The 22480-nt window shown below is 47.8% G+C and overlaps 1 protein-coding gene and 1 long non-coding RNA gene across 4 annotated transcripts in view; one reads left to right on the forward strand and one right to left on the reverse strand.

Annotated features, from left to right (window-relative positions):
• Window positions 1-22480, forward strand: part of LOC126518633 (uncharacterized) — a 616165-nt gene that overhangs the window by 566490 nt on the left and 27195 nt on the right. For all 3 annotated transcript variants that reach the window (XM_050168412.2, XM_055064864.1, XM_050168409.2), the window contains 2 exons: window positions 9823-9883; window positions 20043-20160. In XM_050168412.2, the coding sequence (XP_050024369.1) occupies window positions 9823-9883; window positions 20043-20160 (179 nt within the window). The remainder of the gene's footprint in view (window positions 1-9822; window positions 9884-20042; window positions 20161-22480) is intronic.
• LOC129381765 (uncharacterized) overlaps window positions 1-22480 on the reverse strand; it is a 54746-nt gene that overhangs the window by 12066 nt on the left and 20200 nt on the right. Inside the window, exon 2 of the long non-coding RNA XR_008609886.1 lies at window positions 20147-20204. This is a non-coding gene — a long non-coding RNA (uncharacterized lncRNA). The remainder of the gene's footprint in view (window positions 1-20146; window positions 20205-22480) is intronic.

A 22480-nucleotide genomic window follows, 5' to 3' on the forward strand; every position in this document is an offset into this window, starting at 1 on the left:
GAGGTAAGCACAGAGACAGGCTGTGTGTCCAAGACGCACGTGAGAGCGGCGCCTTTAGAAAGCAGAACTGGCTCATTAGTTGTGTTGAGTACAGCCAAAGTGGCCGCGCCGTTGGTAAAGCGAACAAGCCTGGGTGCCAGAGCAATCCCTTTGGATAAGTAACGGGCTGACGGTACAACCAAAACGTCAGCATCGGCGATGTGAGAGTTAACTACAAGGAGTTGTTCGCGACCAGGGGTCACCATACAATCGTCAGCAGATCGTAAGCGAAGGCGTGGTTCGTGCTCGTCGTCGGAATGGTCGGTCTCTGTCAAGTTCACGAGGCGTTGACGGCACGAGATGAAAGCAGACGCCGAAGAGAGAAAGTCCCGCCCTCGTATAAGCATGTGAGCACAGGAAGTCAACACTGCGAACTGGATATGGTGGCGTATCCTGTCAATCGAAACTCTAACGGTGCATTGCGCCGATGGCCGAATCATGACATTATTTGCACCACGAAGAAGAGCTCCACTGTAAGGTGTGGTAACTTTGCCTAGACGAGCGCACAAGCTTGCGTGAATAATGGAAATAGCTGTTCGCGTATCAAGCAATGCTAGGACTGGTACACCTTCTTCACACACGAATAAATTATTGGCCGGGCACGCTGGAGGAATTGTAGTCTGTGCGAGCCATGCAGCTTTCCCTCCAAAAACTGCACCATCTAGTTTTCCGAACGGTAGTCAGGAGTGCGGGTGGCCGGTTGCAGGGGTGATGTCGAGCGTCGGAGAGGGGAGGGCGAGCGCCGGCGACCTGGACGGTAGTTGCGAGGCGCCTCGGGAGGTGGAGAAAGTGAGCGTGGGGAGAGCCGGCGCTGGTAAGGACTCGGAGGAAGCAACGGGTCTCTCTCATAAATATCATAGCCACGGCGTTCGTCCTGTTATCGCCTTCGGCAAAAACGTGATATGTGCCCCCGAATACCGCAATAATAACAAATGGGGCGGGGCGTAGGCCGGGTAGTGTGAAATGCTGTGGCAGGCGGACGGGGTGGTAGAGTCGCCAGATGGTTGAGGCCAGTAGCAGGAGCAGGAGGCGCTGTCCGGGTGAACGCTGCTTGCATAGCCGCAACCTGGGCATACGAGGTGGATAGCGAAGGAGGGCCACAGCTCGCAGCGCAGGTCATGGAGGACAGCTCCTCTTTGATGATGTCGCGCAGGCCAGGACCCGAAGGCTGAGGCTGGAGAATGGGAGGACTGAGCAGGCCACAAGCTTGGAGCTCTTCGCGTATGAGTCTGAATCAGCAGACGCAGGTCGGTATCCGACGAAGGAGGAGCGTCACCGGCGACAGGTTGTAACCGGATGGCCTGCAGAGCGTCCAGTTGTTGGCAGGTCGCGATCACATCGTTTATGGTATTTGGATTCTTGATCGCCAGTGCGTTGAACGCGACGTGGGCAATGCCCTTTAGGATGTGCCGAACATGATCAGATTCCGTCATTGTGGCGTCAATACGGCGACAAAGGGTGAGGACGTCCTCGACATAAGAGGTGTATGTTTCCCCGGGAAGTTGCGTGCGTCCATCAAGCTTTTTCTTGGCGACCTCAGAGCGAACCTTGGGAGCACCAAAAATCTGCCGAAGCTGGTGTTTGAATGCCGCCCAGTCAGGCAAGGTGCTCTCGTGGTTGAGAAACCAAGTCGTGGCAACGTCAGTGAGGTAGAATGCGACGTTGCGAAGCTTGTGCATGTCATCTCACCTGTTAGACTCACTCACGCGGTCATAATTGTCCAGCCAGTCATCTACGTCGTCACTACGAAGGCCAGCAAACATGATGGGATCGCGCAGCCGCGTGCTGACGGTCCATGAAGGAACGGCCGGTGGGGCAGAGACGGCGACGCCGGAGGCTCCTGGAGGATCTTCTTGGGGCATGCTGGCGGAAAGGTTGAGCAAGCGGCGGCCTCAACGAAGCTCCAGGGGAACTTGAAGGCGTAGATGACCAAGGGATTGAAAGCAGCCTCCACCACTTGCGAGACAGCTCTTAAGCCGCAACGATTTCGCAGCTCGCGCGCTGAAAACGATGACGCTGGCCATGATGATGAATATACACATATGAAGAAAATGAAAGGATAATATAATGCTCACAGTTTTTATACTTATTAGAAATATTTGTAACTTTGGAATGTCCATTACACACCTTTGGCCACCGCTATTCTGGGTCAAGGTTAGGTTAAAAATTACGTATCACATGCATTTGCTTTACAATTACGGCCGCCAATGGGTAGAGTTTACATGGAAATCAACTCACAGAATACGTGAAATGCTGACGTATTGCGTCAGAACGTTGATTGTCAGCCTGGTAACTGTCACGAGTAAAAAAGAAATAAAAATACAGGAAACGTCTGATGCAGATTGCCAGCTAGCAAAATAACCCATTTATTCTGCAGCGACCCTTAATGGGTGTCAGTTGCGATCGAGCACGGTTGCTCGGGCTCGATCGCAATGTAATGGGCACCGTGGGACACCAGTGTTACCGAACACTGCACATAGCACGAGGTTGCGGCAGCACGTACGCTACACCGTCCTTTCATTGTAATGCATTGGACATACGCATCCAACGTGCTCTATGAGGTCTTCATGCACAAGCAAACTTTCAATTCCGGACAAGCAATCATTCAATTCCAGGTATGAACACGGCGACTATGCACGCCAAGCCAGGACACTGCGTCCTAAGCTTAAGGAAAAATAATAACGGCTAAGGATTTCACTTTGTTACAATGCGTCGCCGAATACAGCTAACATAGCATTACACCGCACCGAGAGAGATCGCTAAGGGGAACACACTGATTTCACTTTATTTCGGAATGCCAATAACACAACACAACACAGTGCAAACTAGAATGCCAACGTCAGTAAACCAGCTGCCACACACAGCCGACAACGGAGCTGCTAGAGTCGTCATCGACGCTGATATTGCCTACGCGTCTCAATGTACTCTATATGCAATAAGCACAGCAAATACTGCTCCCCTTGTCGCAGACTCGCAATGGCGCGGCTATATCAATCCTCATGGCCAAGCAGGAATGTCGTCACAGGGCGAGCTCACGCAACACGATTCAGCCCGTCACCGGCCATCGCGGTACATTTCCCACGCATTTTCGTGTCAGTGCGCTGCTTCACCAGCAAGGTATGATGATCAATCACCAACTAGCCCAACTTTCCACATTACTAATGTTCAGTTGCTCTCCACCTGAAATTACGGATGGCTCTCCGTATTTCAAAAACAGAGCTCACGTCTATTTTTTTACGTAGAATGTCGCCGTTTTTCATGAAACAGAACGGTCGATGTAATTTTTAGGTAAGGTTCGACCCTAAAATTACAGATTTTTTTTTGCAGTGTACGCGTCTTCCATACAAATCACTGTGTCTCCTTTCACCATGTTGACGCATTACATCGTTTCGCTCTTCTCCCACGTCGTGTTGCGGTGTCACTATACGACCTGTACGTTCTGCAAGAGCTGGCACGCTTTGTAGATTATATATTTAAGCCGCAACACGACAACCGCACGACTTAGCTCTGAATTTCAGCTCGCGGTACCACGCGTGTTCCGCTCCGCTAGCGAAAAAGAGAACAACGAAAAGATAGCTAGAAGCGCGCGTTTTGGGTCGCATCTCTCTTGTGCCTCATGTATGCATACATCCACCACGACGAGAGAAAGATTGCACTCCCATACACGTGAATATAACTCTTGAGTTCACCGTGACCATGTCTCTTACTCGAACGCCCGTTCCTCGTTGAGAAATGGCGCGGTAAAAGCAGTGAAGCCGGGAGACTCCTTTCCAGCAAATATATAGCTGATGCTGAAGTGTCTCGCTAGGACGAGCTATAGCTCTTAACGGGATGACAGTGATGGGCAAGAGGCCAAATGCCTCCAATGGCCTGTCGAGCTGACAACGACAGCCACTAGCTGCGGCAACGCGCCACTGCTCGCATCAGCCTCTTCTGGGAATTTTAAAGAAGCGCAAGCGTTGACCTCGGGTTCTTACGTGCTGAAAAGAGGTAGGAATCACAATGAGGGAGCTCACATAGGAGGGGGGGAAAGTACGTAGATGCATTGTGGAACGAAGCCTTTAAATCGGACACTGTCGATAGCCATAGTTTCTATTCCAGAGGCAAGGGCAGTGCGGTGCTAGGACATGTGAAACTTGCTATTGTTAGTCAGTTTAAATGTTATAGTGGCCTTTGAAATTCTCTAAAACGCAAAGCAGGGGATACTTATTTTCCAGTTTCTGAGGCCCTCTCTTTCTTCTTGTCGCTGAGTCGATGCAAGCCTGTTGCTTGGCATTTAGGTGCGTGCCTTGTGCAGCATGGGCAACCACCGGTACTACTCGGACACGTCGCTATTGGTCTACTGCTTTCTACAAGTTCATACATACACTTACATTCACTTTGCTGTATGTCTATAACACTGTACTCACTGCTGTACTAATATTTCATCATCGTCATCAGCCTGGTTCGCCCACTGCAGGGAAAACGCCTCTCCCATACTTCTCCAACTACCCCGGTCGTGTACTAATTGTGGTCATGTTGTCCCTGCAGCCTAACTTCCTGCCGCCCCCTGCTACGCTTCCCTTCTCTTGGAATCCAGTCCGTAACACTTAATGACCCTCGGTTTCCTCCCTCCTCAATATATGTCCTGCCCATGCCCATTTCTTTTTCTTGATTTCAACTAAGATGTCCTGAACTCGCGTTTCTTCCCTCACCCAATCTGCTCTTTTCTTATCCCTTAAAGCTACACCTATCATTCTTCTTTCCATATCTTGTTGCGTCGTCCTCAATTTAAGTAGAACCCTTTTCGTAGGCCTCCAGGTTTCTCCCCGTACGTGAGTACTGGTAAGACACAGCTGTTATATACTTTTCTCTTGAGGGATAATGGCAAGCTGCTGTTCATGATCTGATAATGCCTGCCAAACGCACCCCAGCCCGTTCTTATCCTTCTGATTATTTCAGTCTCATGATCCGGATCCGCAGTCACTGCCTGTTCTAAGTAGATGTATTCCGTTACCACTTCCAGTGCCTCACTATATATCGTAAACTGCTGTTCTCTTCCGAGACTGTTAAACATTACTTTAGTTTTCTGCAGGTTAATTTTTAAACCCACCCTTCGGCTTTGCCTCTCCTGGTCAGTGAGTATGTATTGCAGTTGGTCCCCTGAGTTACTATGCAAGGCAATATCAACAGCGAATCGCAAGTTACTAACGTATTCTCCATTAACTCTGATCCCCAATTCTTCCCAGTCCGGGTCTCTGAATACCTCCTGTAAACACGCTGTGAATAGCATTGGAGAGATCGTATCTCCCTGCCTGACGCCTTTCTTTATTGGGATTTTGTTGCTTTTTTTATGGAGGACCACGGTGGCTATGGAGCCGCTATAGATATCTTACAGTATTTTTACATACGGCTCGTCTACACCCTGATTACGCAATGCCTCCATGACTGCTGAGGTTTCGACAGAATCAAACGTTTTCTCGTAGTCAATCAAAGCTATATTTAGGGGTTGGACTTCAATACCAAGGAAGACAAGAAGCACGCTGGAGACAAGGCAGTGGGGGAATATGGCATAGGCACTAGGAATAGCAGGCGAGAGTTATTAGTAGAGTTTGCGGAACAGAATAATATGCGGATAATCAGTACCTTCTTCCGCCAGCGGGATAGCCGAAAGTGGACGTGGAGGAGCCCGAACGGCGAGACTAGAAATGAAATAGACTTCATACTCTGCGCTAACTCTGGCATGATACAAGATGTGGAAGTGCTTGGGAAGGTGCGCTGCAGTGATCAAAGGATGGTAAGAACTCGAATTAGCCTAGACTTGAGGCGGGAAAGGAAGAAACTGGTACATGAGAAGCCGATCAATGAGTTAGCGGTAAGAGGGAAAATAGCGGAATTCCGGATCAAGCTACAGAAGAGGTATTCGGCTTTAACACAGGAAGAGGACCTTAGTGTTGAAGCAGTGAACCACAATCTTATGGGCATCATTGAGGAGTCTGCAATAGAACTTGGTGGCAACTCCGTTAGACAGGATACCTGTAAGCTGTCGCAGAAGACGAAAGATCTGATCAAGAAACGCCAATGTATGAAAGCCTCTAACCCTACAGCTAGAATAGAACTGGCAGAAATTTCCAAGTTAATCAACAAACGTAACACAGCTGACATAAGGAAGTATAATATGGATAGAATTGAGCATACTCTCAGAAATGGAGGATGCCTAAAAGGAGTGAAGAAAAAACTAGGAATAGGCAAGAATCAGATGTATGCGTTAACAGAAACAGCCGGCAATATCATTACTAATGTGTAAAGGTCGTTCAGACGGCTGAGGAGTTCTATAGAGATTTATACAGTACCAATGGCAACCACAACGCTAATGGAAGGGAGAATAGTCTAGAGGAATTTGACATCCCACAAGTAACGCCGGAAGAAGCAAAGAAAGCCTTGGGAGCTATGCAAAGGGGGAAGGCAGCTGAGGAGGATCCGGTAACAGTAGATTTGTTGAAGGATATTGGGCAGATTGTTCTAGAAAAACTGGCCACTCTGTATGCGTAAGGCCCCATGACCTCGAGCGTACCGGAATCTTGCAAGAGTGCCAAAATAATCTTAATCCATAAGAACGGGGACGCCAAAGAGATGAAAAATTATAGACCGATCAGCTTACTGTCCGTTGCCTACAAAGTATTTACTAATGTAATCGCAAATGGAATCAAGAACACCTTAGACTTCTGGCAACCAAAGGGCCAGGCAGGATTTCGTAAAGGCTAATAAACAATAGACCATATTCACACTATCAATCAGGTGATACAGAAATGTGCATAATATAACCAACCCTTATGTATAGCTTTCATTGATTACGAGAAAGCGTTTGACTCAGTCGAAACCTCAGCAGTCATGCAGTCAATACGGAATCTGGGTGTAGACGAGCCGTATATAAAAATACTTAAACATATCTATAGCGGCTCCACAGCCACCGTAGTTTTCCATAAAGAAAGCAGCAAAATCCCAATAAAGAAGGGCGTCAGCCAGGGAGATACGATCTTTCCAATGATATTTACAGCGTGTTTAGAGGAAGTATTCAGAGACCTAGACTGGGAAGAATTGGGGATAAGAGTTAATGGAGAATATCTTAGCAACTTGCGATTCGCTGATGGTACTGCCTTGCTTATTAACTCAGGGGACCAATTGCAATGCATTCTGACTGACCTGGAGAGGCAAAGCAGAAGGGTGGGTCTAAAAAATAATCTGCAGATAACTAAAGTAATGTTTAACAGTCTCTCGGAAGACAACAGCAATTTACAATATGTAGCGAGGCACTGGAAGTGGTAATGGAATACATCTACTTAGGGCAGGTAGTGACGGCGGGTCCGGATCATGAGACGGAAATAATCAGAAGAATAACAATGGGCTGGGGTGCGTTTTGCAGGCATTCTCAGATCATGAACAGCAGGTTGCCATTATCCCTCAAGAGAAAAGTTTATAACAGCTGTGTCTTACCAGTACTCACGTACGGGGCAGAAACCTGGAGGCTTACGAAAAGGGTTCTACTTAAATTGAGGACGACGGAACGAGCTATGGAAAGGACAATGATAGGTGTAACGTTAAGGGATAAGAAAAGAGCAGATAGGGTGAGGGAACAACCGCGAGTTAATGATATCTTGGTTGAAATCAAGAAAAAGAAATGGGCATGAGCAGGATATGTAATGAGGAGGGAAGATAAGCGATGGTCATTATGGGTTCTGGACTGGTCTCCAAGAGAAAGGAAGCGTTGCACGGGGCGGCAGAAAGGCGGGCGGATGAGATTAAGAAGTTTGCAGGGACGACATGGCCACAATTAGCACAAGACTGGGGTAGTTGGAGAAGTAGGCCTTTGCCCTGCAGTGGGCGTAGCCAGGCTGATGATGATGATGGTGCTAGCAATGCTATCCGCATATTCTACAGGTGCTTGACGAGCAAGAGCCACCACCGCACGGGGAGGTGATCCGGGCATGAGAAACAGCACTCCGGGTGTCTCGATTCCACTGTCTAAATGGCGCGTGCAGAGAGGGCTTGGTCAGTTCGCAGGGCCAATGCATGGTGCTTACTCGTTGAGTGCGGAACACAGGGACGGTACAGCGGAGGCATGAGGGTTGACCTAACTTGCCTAGTACGTCGAGGTGGTACTAGGATGTTGGGGGGACTAAGTATGAGCCAGGTAGCCCAGCAAGAACTACAAGCTAAAATGAACGTACGCAGGAGAGAAAAGGTAAAAATTGCTTCTGAACACGTGCTCAATCGCACAGTGTGAAGCACGCACTGAGATGTTATCATCCTTATGACTTCTTCTGTGACGTCGTAAGCATTGCTGATAAGTTGATAAGCGTGGTTGAGTGACGAAGTAAGCGTGGTTGTCAGTCTAACGGAACTTACATTTTGCAATCACAGAAACAGTAGTTTGGGCTGCATCTTGGTATTACTGCATATAATGAGCAAAAATTCACTCGTTACGACGGAACTGATGGCAAATGTGCGCAAGCAACTGAAAAAAAGTAACGCTTCAAAATTTCAGAAATTTCCTGTGTTTTTTTTTATATCAGCACCTCTCTTCTGCACGTGCTCGTCACAAATTCTGGCAGCACAAGGAAAACAAGGGACTCTTGACAATTCCTGAATTTTCCTCTCTGTTTATTTTTCTTCGATATAAACAGCTCTGTTCTGCACGTGTTCGTCACAAATTCTGGCAGCACAGCGTTTTGTGAGAAATTCTGCACCTCAGGCATGCAGAGGTGACGTCTGAGTTTCCTTCACTCTCGTCAGATTAACGCGGAGGTTGACTTCTGGAAACATACCCGATGCATCGCTCCATGTGTCAGTGTGAACATTTATTTTTTTTATCTGATTGTCGCGCCTAATTTAAACACTAATGGGAGTGTACTTTGTTGGCACCTCGTTGTGCATTCCCAAAATAAATGAAATGCTGGGGTTCAACGTGCCAAAACCACGATATGATAATGAGGCTCGCCGCAGCAGAGGACTCAGATTTAAATTTGACCATGCATCTGGGGTTCCTTAACGTCCACCTAAATTTAAGTACAAGAGCGTTTTTGTGGTTCACCCCCATCGAAATACGGCCGCCGAAGCCGGTGTTGAAACCGCGACCTTCGGCTTAGCAGCGTAACGCCGTAGGCACTAAATTTAAATAAATAATTAAATTATGCGAATTGACGTGTGAAGAGAGATAGAGAAATTTGTTTACAGAAAGGCAGAGAGGTCGGCCTGAGCTATAACTTGCTCTGGCCTGCTACTCTACACTGGGGAAAAGGGCCAAAATCGCTATCTGATTATGAGGCACGCGTTGTGGGGGACTCCGGAAATATGGACCACCAGGGGTTCTTTAACGTGCACATAAATCTAAATACACGAGTGTTTTCGCATTTCGCCCCCATCGAAATGCGACAGCCGAGGCCGGGATTCAATTCCGTCATATCGTGCTTAGCAGCCCAACACCATAGCCACTGAGCAACCGTGGCGGGTAGCCACTAAACAATACAGCGGCAGATCCTTGTGAATTTCTGTTGCGCACATGACAACACAACCAATTTTCACAGAAAGCTTTGACAATTTATTGGGAATGAATAAAGAAAAACGCAGTTGCCAGCAATTACCACGTAGTCCATGTGCAGGACAACGTGCATTATAATGTGTGTGCAAACGACGACTATTGGCTATTTCTTCAATCTCCGTTTCAGCTTTTTTTGTTAGTTCGAATGTCGGATCTTGTTATACGAGGGCATGTGAGACTTACGTTCACGTCGTTTATCTTTTCAGGTGCCTTTCTACGAGGATGGAAACGATATTTCTAGCAGCGACAATTTTCCTGGCATGCGCGGTAAGTCAGGCTTCCGTTATGAACGTCAGATTATGCACCTTCGTGCATTCCATGTTTTTTGTGGTAAACACGTTGTTTGGTTCGATAATCCGCAGTTGCAGAGACATTACGTATATTAGAGGTTCGGTTGCAGGAAGTACCATTGCAGTAATGCGAAAACGGATTTAACTTTCAAGCTATGGCTTGATATGGCCCATGTTACTTTCAGGATGGTATGGGTAGAAATAAAATTATAAACGGTTGGCATACTGGCATTCTTATCTAACCGACGTTTCAACATAGGCTAAGTTTACCCTGTATCTTCCATCAGAAGTGGTCCGTGCATGAGATTTTAATACGCCACACACTTTGTTGCGAAGTCCACATTATGTAACAGCATTGTAAGGACCCATTCTAGTCTTTTATGCAAAGCTCCTATATACAGTGTAACTGTGAAAGGCTACCAAAATGAAATAAAAGGTGATGGTTCATCCGTTTGCACGTGAATGGATGAAAAGCACCGTTGTCGCTAAGTAGACGCCGTGATGTTTCAGAGGTACTGAAGATGATTTCTTGCACGGTGGTTTGATAAAAATTAGAAGGGCTCCAAAATCCTTCGTTGCTGCATGCAGTATTTCAATGCGACCTATCGAAGCCTCACCTGCCGTGTTTCGTGCTGTATTGATGATCTTAATTAGTGAAATAAATTGCGGCCGGGCATTATCGCCTTCGTCTCTTGTAGGCAACTACAAATCATTCGGCCCTTCCCTACGAGCTCCTCAACCCCTAAATGAAAGCTTAAAGCTACCTTCTCTATACAAAAAAAAAAGGCAAGCGCATATCTAACGCAGCCATGGACTGCATAAAGTAGGCAAGACAAGACCACCTTAGATAAAATAATATATGCCTTTATATTCATTAGGTCGTGTGTTGTAGACGCCTAAAATTTATGTGCCACACAACCTTAAGACTGAACTTCCGCAAAGTCCGTGCAGATGGTTTGGAGTTCAGGGTGTCGGTAGAGAGGGAGAGAGAGGAAAGTTGTAGAAAAGGGCAGAAGGGTCCAAAAATTACAGCGTGGTAATAGTCGGATCTGCAGTATGTGCCGCAAACGCAGTGTTTCATTCATCCAGAAACGCAGCCCAGGAGCACAGCAGAAGTTGAGCTGTTACGCGTAGCCCAAGACCGCGAATTTTTTTAGCCGATAGTACGTTCTTCCTACTTTATTACGATTATGCAGAGTGAAGAGCCTGCACTATTTGCTGTTATGAGTTTGATATGATAAACCAGTGGAAATGACAGTTGACGTGATACATGTTGACGAAAAAGAAAGAGTGAGACTACGCGGTCGATGCGTCACAACTTCTGTATTAGAGTCTGTTCTGTTCTTTTCCTTCCTCCAGAGAAAAACGAATACTTTCTAGGGGAAAACGCCGTTGCGACGAACCCCGTTTTCGGTATGAAAGCCGATTTCAAGCCCGGATTAGGCTAAGTCGGGGTACTTTTCGGCGTCAGTCTTGCCTGTTTCTTCTTTATTATTTCTTACCTAACAGGGTAAGAAAACAGAAAGAGAGAGCGGTGACCTACAGTGGTTACCTCGGTCAAGGCTTCAGCGCCCGTATGTGTCCTCGCACCTAGGCTCTCCCAAAACAAACGCACCCGAGGCAACCCAGCATGAAGTTCGACGCCTCCGTTATTTCTGACGCGCAGTAACAACCACTTTCTCCAAAAGCAGAATGTCATCTACCGTTCTTCGGAGACGCCTGGGAGACCACTCTCGCATGCAAGGGGCGCTGGCGATTCTATTTGCCGCTGGAGGGCGGACGCCTCATAATTACACGTGCCACCGCGGCGGAAAGAAAGCGATGGCCGCAAGCACGCGGCCATAGCGTTGCCTTCTCTTCGCCCTCAGGCAATCGCACCCTTCGCTTTGTCCCGTGCGCGGTCACGTGCTGAAAACTTGCACACACGTACCACCTCTCGAGGGACTAACACCACACGACCTGAGCTTGTGTGTGTGTACGTGTACCGTTAGGAAGACAAGCAAACTCCACCTCTATACGGGTGGCGAATTCGTCGAGGGGGACGGGCAAGAATTGGGGTCGCTGCTTTGAATGAAGAAGAAATACAGAAAAAAAAGGTGTACTCCTCGCCTTATTTATGGTTCTTCGCTACCCTCACCCCTGTAAGAAAAAAAAATAAAGTACCTGATGTAGGCGGCACTGTGGTGTTGGTAAGGCAGAACGTGTGTGTATGTTGGGGACGGGGGGGGTGGGTATGACCGGCAAGCCGTGGCTCGCTTGCGACAGCCCGCACAATCGCGTGGACGCAGTTCCGCATCGGCCAGCGGTTGTCGCACGCTGCGACCAGCGAAGCGAGCAGAGGTAACGCGCGACCTCTCGCCGACAGAAACCGCAAGCCACACGCCGTGCGTCTGCGCTCGGCGTGAGCGCGTCCTGCGCCCGCTGGATTTCTCGTCGTCGTTCTTCACCGGCCGAACGTAGGCCCAGACACACTTCGTGCAGAGTTCCAACGTGAAGCTGGTGGATGTCCTTATCGTGCGCTGAGGGATTACTTCTCTTCTTTACCAAAGTGGAGAGAAAAGACGCATGTGAGGAGGGCATTCTTTTCAGTGGTTGGCGAGTCGGGGATGGCAAATGGTGTTCGTGCTTGCGGACTACAGTGGTACTGCGCGCGATGCGGACACGCAATGTAGCTCTCTCGCGTGTAACTCTGTTCTGCGGCCGCGGTCAGAGGTGTGTGGGAGAAAGAAAGTGCAACGCTGGGTAGAATAACAATCTATATATAATCCTCAAATTGTAGCGTGTGAAATACGAGAGCGCTGCCTTTTCGTCTCAGCGTGGTCGGGAACGCGGAAGCGGACGAAGTATGATCGAAAGCGTGCTTGATGAGCGCAGTGACAAGTGTACGCAGAGGCGTGAACGTGAGAGCTTCAAGATGCAGCGGGGGCATACGGGACGTACTACACCAGTCGCTTAGTTATTTTTTTTTCCTATCGCATTCTAGACAAGGTCATTAAAAGAGAAATTGTGGGAATAAACGTTTGTCCTCGTGTTTATTCGACTTCAAGCAGCCATCCACTACATTGGTGGACGAAGCTATTTAACATTTATAGAAATGAAAATGGCAACACTGGGAACTCATTATACGTACTTGTGAACACGGCAGTGTTCATTAGCTCTATACTGAACAACTGAAGAAAGAGGACACGTTACGACAAGTAGGAATGCTCGCTTAAATGAAAACCGCACCAAAGCACGCGCATGTCCTGATTGATCAGTCACATCAAGCGAATAGAAACTAAACTCTACTGGCCAATATCGCTTACATTTACAAGGTAGTGCAGCTGAATAAAAGCAATACAAATAGTAGCAGCTGGACAAATTCCACCACGCACTGACATTCATCTGTGCAATGAACAAAGAACTTCGTCTTAAATGCGTTTCGTTAGGCAAGTGTAATGTGTGTTAGTCGCAGAGAAAAGCCCTTGCCATTTCTCTGCACAACTTGGACAACATTATACTCGCGGTTGGTTCCGATCTAGTTCCGGCCGACACAGACAATGAAGGCGTCGAATCTGCTACTTCATTTTCGAAAGGCAATGAGGCTGTGTTTAAAGAATATTGACACAACTATATTTGGCAGAACCATAATTCAGCGGGTATGCGCCAGTGGGGGCGAGGCTGAAGTAGCGCGGGTTTTTAGGTGAAGCGGGGAAAACGAAGAAGACGTTGTTGTTGTTCCCTTGGACGACTGATAAAGTGCGTTTCTTGGCGGTGCTGCTACGCATACTTGTCGATCCCACGTCGTTACACTGGTGGATGTGCGGGGTATTCTTCATGCTTGGCACCCCTTCGCGGAGCAGACGATCGAGCCCGGAATCACCATCGCGCATCGAAACACCGGTCCACCGGTTCAGTCGTCGCCTGCTAGGCTTAGCGCCCGAGTCCAGTCCCCTGCAAGAAACTTCGAGAAATCGTTTCCCTCCTACAAATAACATGGCCACTGCAGCTCCATCGCAAGTAACACTACAGAATCCAATGGTCCCGGAGAGCTTTCATGGTGATGCCTTTGAAGACGTCCAAGATTGGCTAGACCAGTTCGAGTGCGTCGCCCAGTATAACCATAAGACCAGCTCGGCGGACAAACTCTCGAGTGTCTATTTCTATTTGAAGGACAATGCTCGTACGTGGTACGTAAACCGGGGGAGGAGCCTTGCCACGTGGGACGACTTCCGCGCACAGCTGCTGGATACCTTTTCTAACATCGACAGGAGGGAAAACGCGCAGCGTCTCCTTGAAATCCGCGTTCAAAAGCCCAATGAGAGTGTTACTATGTTCTCGGAAGACATGGCCCGTCTTTTCTGTAGGGAAGACCCAGACATGCCAGAGGAAAGAAAGCTGCGATATCTGTTGCGAGGAGTGAAGGAGCAACTGTTTGCCGGCCTTGTGAGAAACCCACCGACAAAAGTGGCACAGTTCACAAAAGAGGCTACAGCCATTGAACGGGCCCTGCATCAGCGATACCGCCAGCATGACATGAGCAACTCGGCGGCGAACACTTCCGTACTGGCTGCGAGTAACGAGATGTCTCTGCGTGAAGTTGTCCGAGAAGTGGTGCGAGAAGAGCTTCGGCAGCTCGGCTTTGTAGTTGCGCCTACGGAACCGACGCCAGCGTTGTCTTTTGTTGCTGATGTAGTCCGGGAGGAAGTCCGACAAGCTTTTTCAGCGCAAGACTGTGGGAACGTACCGCGGCGCCTCACTTATGCGGAGGCTGTTCGCCGTCCACTCAACGCAACTTCAAAGCCGTTGACACCCATAACTACAACACCACCTACGCCACAAACAGAGCCGACATCGTCACCCTCGTCGACTCTACCGACCCCGCCGATCATGCCAGCACCAACAACGCCGTATTTTCGACATGCACACGCCACTCCTTGGCTCCATGAAGAGTTACCGTCGAACTATCAGCGTCGGAAAACCGATTTGTGGCGCACCGTCGACCGTCGACCAGTGTGCTACCATTGTGGTGAAGCTGCACACGTCTATAGAGTTTGCCGCAAATGGAACAACTATCGCGCCGCTCAACACCCAAGCTTTCCTGCCAACTATGCTTATTCTCCGTACGACGGTCGACGCGCTTACAACGACGCCCCTGTGAACAGTCAGCCACAAAATACGACGACGCCCCGACCACGTTCTGCTTCTGCATCTCCGGCGCGCTACAATTCGCCGACTCGTCGCAGTTTTGCCGACGTCACTAGGGGCAGATCGCCTAGCCCACGACGGGGAAACCAGCCGCAGCGACCTCCGGGGGTGAGGTTGCCAATACTCTAACTGCTCCACATCCCCCGTTATCGACGAACGACGACGTTAAGACTGCATTGACGAAAAAGACGCCCAGCACAACGACGAATACGACGGATAGAAGTACGAAAGACGTAACTGACATCGTCAGCGCTGAGCTCATCGTTTGCATTGACGGCCACGAAATAGCCGCTCTGGTTGACACTGGCTCCCATTTTTCAATCCTAAGCTTACAGGTCGCTGACAAACTGAGGAAGGTGAAAACACCATGGCACGGGCCCAACATAAGAACCGCCGGAGGTGAGTTAATGACACCTGTCGGGAAATGCACGGCCCGACTCTTCATCGCCGGTTCAACCTTCGTTGTCACCCTCGTTATCCTTACTGAGTGTTGTAAAGAACTTATATTGGGCATGGATTTCCTACGGGAGTACGGTGCCGTGATTAACATCCGTGACAGAAGCGTCACATTTGCCACGAGTTCGGATAATGTCACCCATGAGAAGCCACAATAACCTCGCTTACGTATTGCCGCGGACGACGTCATACTTTTGCCGCGGAGTTGCTCTCTCGTACAGGTGCGCTGTGACAGCCTGCAAAATGGGACTGGAGTAGCTGAACACATCAGTGCGCTAGCACTGAATTGCGGTGTCTCCATTGCAAGAGCACTTATCGATGTAATCGACGGAAGCGCCGAACTCTTGCTGACGAATTTTAGTAAGGAGCGCCGACACATAGTTAGAGGCACTGCTGTCGCCTATTTCGACGAAGTGACAGAAATACAAGACTGCCACTTAGCGCAGGAGTCGGCCTCTACAATCCACACAGCTGCGCCTATTGTAGACGTTAATCCGACGTTAACGGCCGTTGAGCGGAACCGTCTTCTTGAGCTCATCAATCAGTACCAGGGCTGTTTCTCCTCTGCGTCAAGAATTGGTCAAACGCCACTTACCAAACACCGCATCATTACTGATGTCGACGCCAGACCCATCCGACAAAACCCTTATCGTGTGGCCCCAAAGGAACGCGAAGCAATACAAAAACAAGTGGAGACGATGCTGGAAGATGGCGTTATTCGACCATCTAATAGTCCGTGGGCATCACCTGTAGTTTTAGTGAAGAAGGACGGTAGCCTGCGCTTCTGCGTCGACTATCGTAAGCTCAATCAGGTCACAAAGAACGACGTTTATCCACTGCCACGTATTGATGATTCCTTGGATAGGTTGCGAAACTCGTGCTACTTTTCCTCAATGGACTTGAAAAGCGGTTATTGGCAGATCGAAGTGGATGAGAGAGACCCTGAGAAAACTGCCTTTGTGACGCCTGATGGACTTTATGAATTTCAGGTACTTCCTTTCGGTTTGTGTTCGGCGCCAGCAACATTTCAGCGTCTAATGGACACTGTGCTCTCCGGACTCAAATGGCAAACATGCCTGGTGTATTTGGATGACGTGATTGTCTTTTCCGCAACGTTCGACGAACACTTACGAAGGCTGAAAACTGTTTTTGAAGCGATACGCTCTGCCGGTCTCACTTTGAAGCCTGAGAAGTGCCATTTTGCTTTTCATGAACTCCAGTTCCTCGGTCACGTCGTCAGTAGCCAAGGAGTCCGACCTGATCCGGATAAAATTGCCGCCGTCGCTAATTTCCCGATTCCATCAGACAAAAAAGCCGTGCGACGTTTTCTGGGACTCTGTGCATATTACCGGCGATTTATTGCGAATTTCTCGCGTATCGCATGGCCGTTAACACAGCTCACCCGAGAAGATATGCCTTTTACTTGGGGCGAAGACCAGCAAGCAGCGGGCATTCCACGAGCTCCGGCAACGCATGCAATCGCCTCCCGTATTAGCACACTTCGATGAGGAAGCCCCGACGATATTGCATACAGACGCTAGTAATGTCGGTCTAGGGGCGGTGCTAGTACAATGGCAGGGTGACAGCGAAAAAGTGATTGCTTACGCCAGTAGGACACTATCCCGAGCCGAAGCTAACTACTCCACCACTCAAAAAGAATGCCTCGCAATGGTATTGGCAGTTCTGAAATTTCGTCCGTATTTGTATGGTCGGTCTTTCACCGTAGTTAGTGATCACCATTCCCTCTGCTGGCTCATTAATTTGAAAGATTATTCCGGCCGGCTCGCACGCTGGAGTCTTCGACTCCAAGAGTTCGACTTTATTGTTACATACAAGTCGGGAAAACGGCACGCAGACGCCGACTGCCTTTCTCGATCTCCTGTTGAGCCGGCAGCACAAGACGATGACGACACGGTTTTTCTGGGACTCGTGAATACTGCCGATCTTTCACGCCAGCAACGGGATGACATTAAATTGCTGCCGCTTATTGATTACCTCGTAGGACGAACCAACAGCGTGTCGAGGCTCTTTGCAAGAGGGGTGGCATCATACTGCTTGCGTCGCACCGTCCTCTACAAGAACTTCTCGCCTAGCGAGAGCAACTACTTCCTTGTTGTTCCATCACCGCTTCGACGTGAAATCTTACACGCCTGCCACAACGAGCCGACTGCTGGGCACTTGGGCTACACTCGCACATTGGCACGGATTCGGCAGAATTACTACTGGCCGAGACTTACTGTGGTCGTTAAACGTTACGTTCAGACATGTCTGGATTGCCAACGTCGTAAACTGCCATCCGTCAAACCAGCCGGCTTACTGCACCCTGTTGACGTACCGGCTACACCAATTGCACAAGTAGGCATGGACTTTCTGGGCCCCTTCCCAACGTCTACTACTGGTAATAGGTGGATAATCGTTGCCACGGATTATCTCACTAGATATGCCGAGACAAGTGCCCTGCAACGGGCAACAGCAGATGAAGCGGCACGATTTTGTCTAGAATCCATCGTTTTAAGGCATGGCGCTCCCGCAGTAGTCGTCACGGACAGAGGTACTGCGTTTATGGCCCAGTTTTTAGATATCGTTCTACGTCTAAGTGGTACCGTCCACCGGAAGACAACAGCGTATCACCCTCAAACGAACGGACTGACAGAACGACTCAATAGGACATTGGCTGATATGATAAGCATGTACGTAGATGTAGAGCATAGGAACTGGGACGAGGTTTTACCTTATGTCACCTTCGCGTACAATACGGCTCGTCAAGAGACCACTCGCAAGACGCCCTTCAGCCTCGTATACGGCCGTGAGGTAACAACAACATTAGACGCAATGCTCCCTCATGAATTTGACGACAACGAGACGGGTGCTGAAGAGATAACACACCGGGCAGAGGCAGCTAGGTAGCTTGCGCGTCTGCGAATCCACGAACAACAGGACTGTGACGCCAGACGCTACAATCTTCGGCACAAAGGCGTAACATACAACATCGGCGACAAAGTGTGGGTCTGGACACCTATTCGACAGCGTGGGCTCTCTGAAAAGCTCCTACGCAAATACTTCGGGCCCTACATAGTTCTCCGACGCATCAGTGACGTCAACTACGAAGTCGTTCCAGACAGCTCGCACTGTTCAAAGCGCCGACGGCATTTACCCGAGGTCGTTCACGTGCTGCGTATGAAGCCGTACCATGAGGACTGCCAAGACTGCGCAGTTCTTTACCGCTGCTTTCCAAGCCTCTATCATCGGGACGATGATCTTTTCTAAAGGGGGAGCAAATGACACAACTATATTTGGCAGAACCATAATTCAGCGGGTATGCGCCAGTGGGGGCGACGCTGAAGTAGCGCGGGTTTTTAGGTGAAGCGGCGAAAACGAAGAAGACGTTGTTGTTGTTGTTCCCTTGGACGACTGATAAAGTGCGTTTCTTGGCGGTGCTGCTACGCATACTCGTCGATCCCACGTCGTTACAATATATAATTGAATGCACGTGTTGCATGATTCCTCACTTAAGGGCATACCTTGTTTCTCTTTGATCTTTTAATATTCTAAAAGTCACCCTTTTTAAACACCCACTATTGTCTCCTCGCGTGGAGCAGCGAAACAATGTTATGCAGCCTCCCTACATGTGTTCTCTTCTTTTTTCATCTCCTCTCCTTTTAATGAATCGCGAATGTGTAGGCTTACATATAGGTCCTCAGAGCGTTGAACGAGACCACATCTTGACATTTACGCGTTCACCCGTTGACAGTGTCGGGGAATACGAGGAAACATACGACCAGACGATATCGCTGCTGTTGCACCATCACAACGTTGTCTTTTTGCTTGCATAACGGTTGCGAATATGTCGTTTTCTTTATGATTTCATGGATCATTTGTTCTTTTTACTCTCATCTGAGTCTGCTACACAGTCGCCTAGTTTTCCGCCGGCCGTTCGTGTACCATTATAGATACGGTTTTTCAGAGTGATTGACTAAGTTCTTTGAGTGTTATTTATGTTTAATGTTGATCGCCTTATGTTCATGTCCAATGCATAAGTCAGGCATTTCCACGCGAGCAACGCGGCGTCGTTGAACGGTACTAAGACAGGAACCACCAGGCCTGATGCAATGTGTTTTTGTGCCTGCACAGTATTGTTTACTACACCTGAATTGCTGCACCATCATTTGTGCTCAGTCCTTCTATCAAGGTTCCGTTCTTAGGATGCTGGGCCCTGTAACGCGGGCGTAAATGAGCAACGACGTCCTGGCGTTAGAAGAGTGGTAACGGGCAATCTACGACCTTCAGTAATGAGTAAAGAAAAACAACTGCAGAAAGAGCAGTTTGCTGCTTTGCTGCTGCAATTTCTCTTACAGCTGAGGGGCGAAGACTTACTATTGAGTCGCGCTGTGGTTGTTTGTACAGATTCGCGCACTTGTCATGCCGAATGCGATGCAAGCGGAGCTGTCGCCCCAATGTATTCGCCGTATTCGTATTCTCTGCATGGATCGCAGCTCGCGCCTTGCGGCCGCTGCCAGGAGGGCGTCCGCGACGACAGCCACGTGGAGAACGTCGTGCACAAGGCCGTCGCCGACGAGTTCAGCAGCGAGATACTCACCAACCGTACCAGAGGTAGGTGCACGCACCGTGTCCAGCGGCCGAACGATGCCAAGCGCCTGAACAAATGAAGTCAAACACATTAATACACTTTGATGAAAGACATCTCGGCAACGGGCGGTTTTTCGGAGCCGCTTCCGAGTCAAACTGTTTAGCTGCTAAACAGGAAAATGGCAGAGATGTGTTTTGCGGGAATCCGCATCATTGTATAGGAATTTTGTGGTGCTACAAAGACGGTGCAAAGAATGACCGTATTCTACCTGTACCCGCCAGTGTAAAGGCCTTGGCAGCAACACGATAAACCTTTAGCTTGAATGTATACACTGTATAACTTACCGGATATCGATTTACCCATAGGGCTAGTGCTATCTATGTGGGCCTACTGGAGATGCATACGGAGTCATCTCTTCAGCGTCTTCCAGCGGCGTTTTTAAAATTTGACGAGACAATGGAGAGCAGAAATAAATCATTTGAGGCTCATAAATTATTGCTTGAAAGCACCACTTTTCAATTATTAGGCCACAAAATAATGATTATTGAAGACCCAGAAGTCGGTATTTTTCTAATATAGCGCCGAAACTTCAGTAAATATGTCAGCGTGATTTAGATGTATGTTCTCGTATGTAGGCTGTTTCGACGCAGGAAAACTTGTTGATGATTCCTAGGTTCAGCCCTAAAGGTTGTAATGTATACAACGCATTTTTTTCAGATGCAAGAATATTGATATTTAGTACAGAAAAAGGTCCCATAGTGTAAACACTGTAGGGGGACCTCTTATAAAGTTAAAGAAACACCAACACTACTTGACAGCAAAAAAGCAGCGAATTATAAAACTTCAAAAATGCAAATGCAAATACATAATGAGGCAAAAGAATAATACAATGGAAAATATAAAACGATAGAGATAAGACTTAAGCTGAAGTAGGAAACGAAGCAAACAGTATTAAAAACAACAGAGTTGAAGTTGTGTTTTAAAAGACAGATTCAATAAACGGTGCTATGGGTTAAACATGAAATTGCGAAGCTGATGTTTGAATGACGACATAGAAAAGGCACACTTAAAGTTAAAAGGCAAGGAATTCAAAAGTTTTATTAAAACAAATGCTACTCTTTGTGAACCATAATTAGTTCGTACCTTAGGGAGTATAAAATTGCTATTGGAGGAAAAGCGCATATTATTTGAATTAGTAAGGTGTCGGATAAGAACAAACTTGAGAAGGTTAATGTCTTTACCAGCTTGATAAGAAAATGTGCAGACATTAAATTTGATTAGATTGTCAATATTCAGTATATGCAGTTCCCGGTACAGATCAGTAGCTTGTGAACTTCGGTTGCTCCAGATGAGAATGCGAATGACTTGATTCTGTACATGTTGGAGGGAAGAAAGGTGGCAATGATATGTTTGACCCCAGGAAGCAATGCAATAATTTAGGTGACTGTGAATGAATGCATATTATAAAGTGATACAGTAGTCAAGTCAAAGTAACATCTAGCTTTTAGTAATACCCTAATACCATAGGAAGTTTTCCGCTGTAGCTCATTAATATGCAAATTAAATTTTAAGCGGGAATCAAGTTTGTTACCAAGGAAGGAACAATGACCTAATAGATGAATAAGATGTGTGTTTATGTAGAGAGGCATAACTTGCGAGTTAATTATTGACCTGGAATAGAAAATTAAGAACTTACTTTTCGAGGGATTTATCAAACGCTTATTTTTAGCACACCATACACTAACGTTAATAAGTTCTGCATTAAGGTTTGTTGTAATGTTGCTTAAAGAATTACTCGAACATAAGACAGTCCTGTCGTCAGCATATAGGAGGCATTCTGATAATGTGGTTAGGCACTGTGCAAGGTCATTAATGTATAGTAGAAATAAAAGCGGGCCCAGAATTGAGCCTTGCGGAACGCCGATGTTTATTATTTTTAATGGAATAGATGCCGGAGATGGATATTAATTGCTCAGGATCATATGAGTAACTACGGAAAAGATTGGGAGAGTCGCCAATAATGCCATAAGGTGCAAGTTTAGAAAAAGCATGTCATGATTAAGTGTATCAAAAGCTTTAGTAAAATCTACAAGAAAAAAAAACAGAACCACCGACGTTACCATATGTCAATTTCTAGTTTACTTTTTTTGTGACGTAAATGAGGGCTAGGTTAGTAAAAAATTAAATTAAATTATGGGGCTTTACGTGCCAAAACCACTTTCTGATTATGAGGCACGCCGTAGTGGGGGACTCCGGAAATTTAGACCATCTGGGGTTCTTTAATGTGCACCTAGATCTAAGTACATGGGTGTTTTCGCATTTCGCCCCCATCGAAATGCGGCC

This window comes from Dermacentor andersoni, chromosome 1 (genome assembly GCF_023375885.2).
Source record: "Dermacentor andersoni chromosome 1, qqDerAnde1_hic_scaffold, whole genome shotgun sequence".
In the NCBI taxonomy this organism is placed as follows: domain Eukaryota; kingdom Metazoa; phylum Arthropoda; class Arachnida; order Ixodida; family Ixodidae; genus Dermacentor; species Dermacentor andersoni.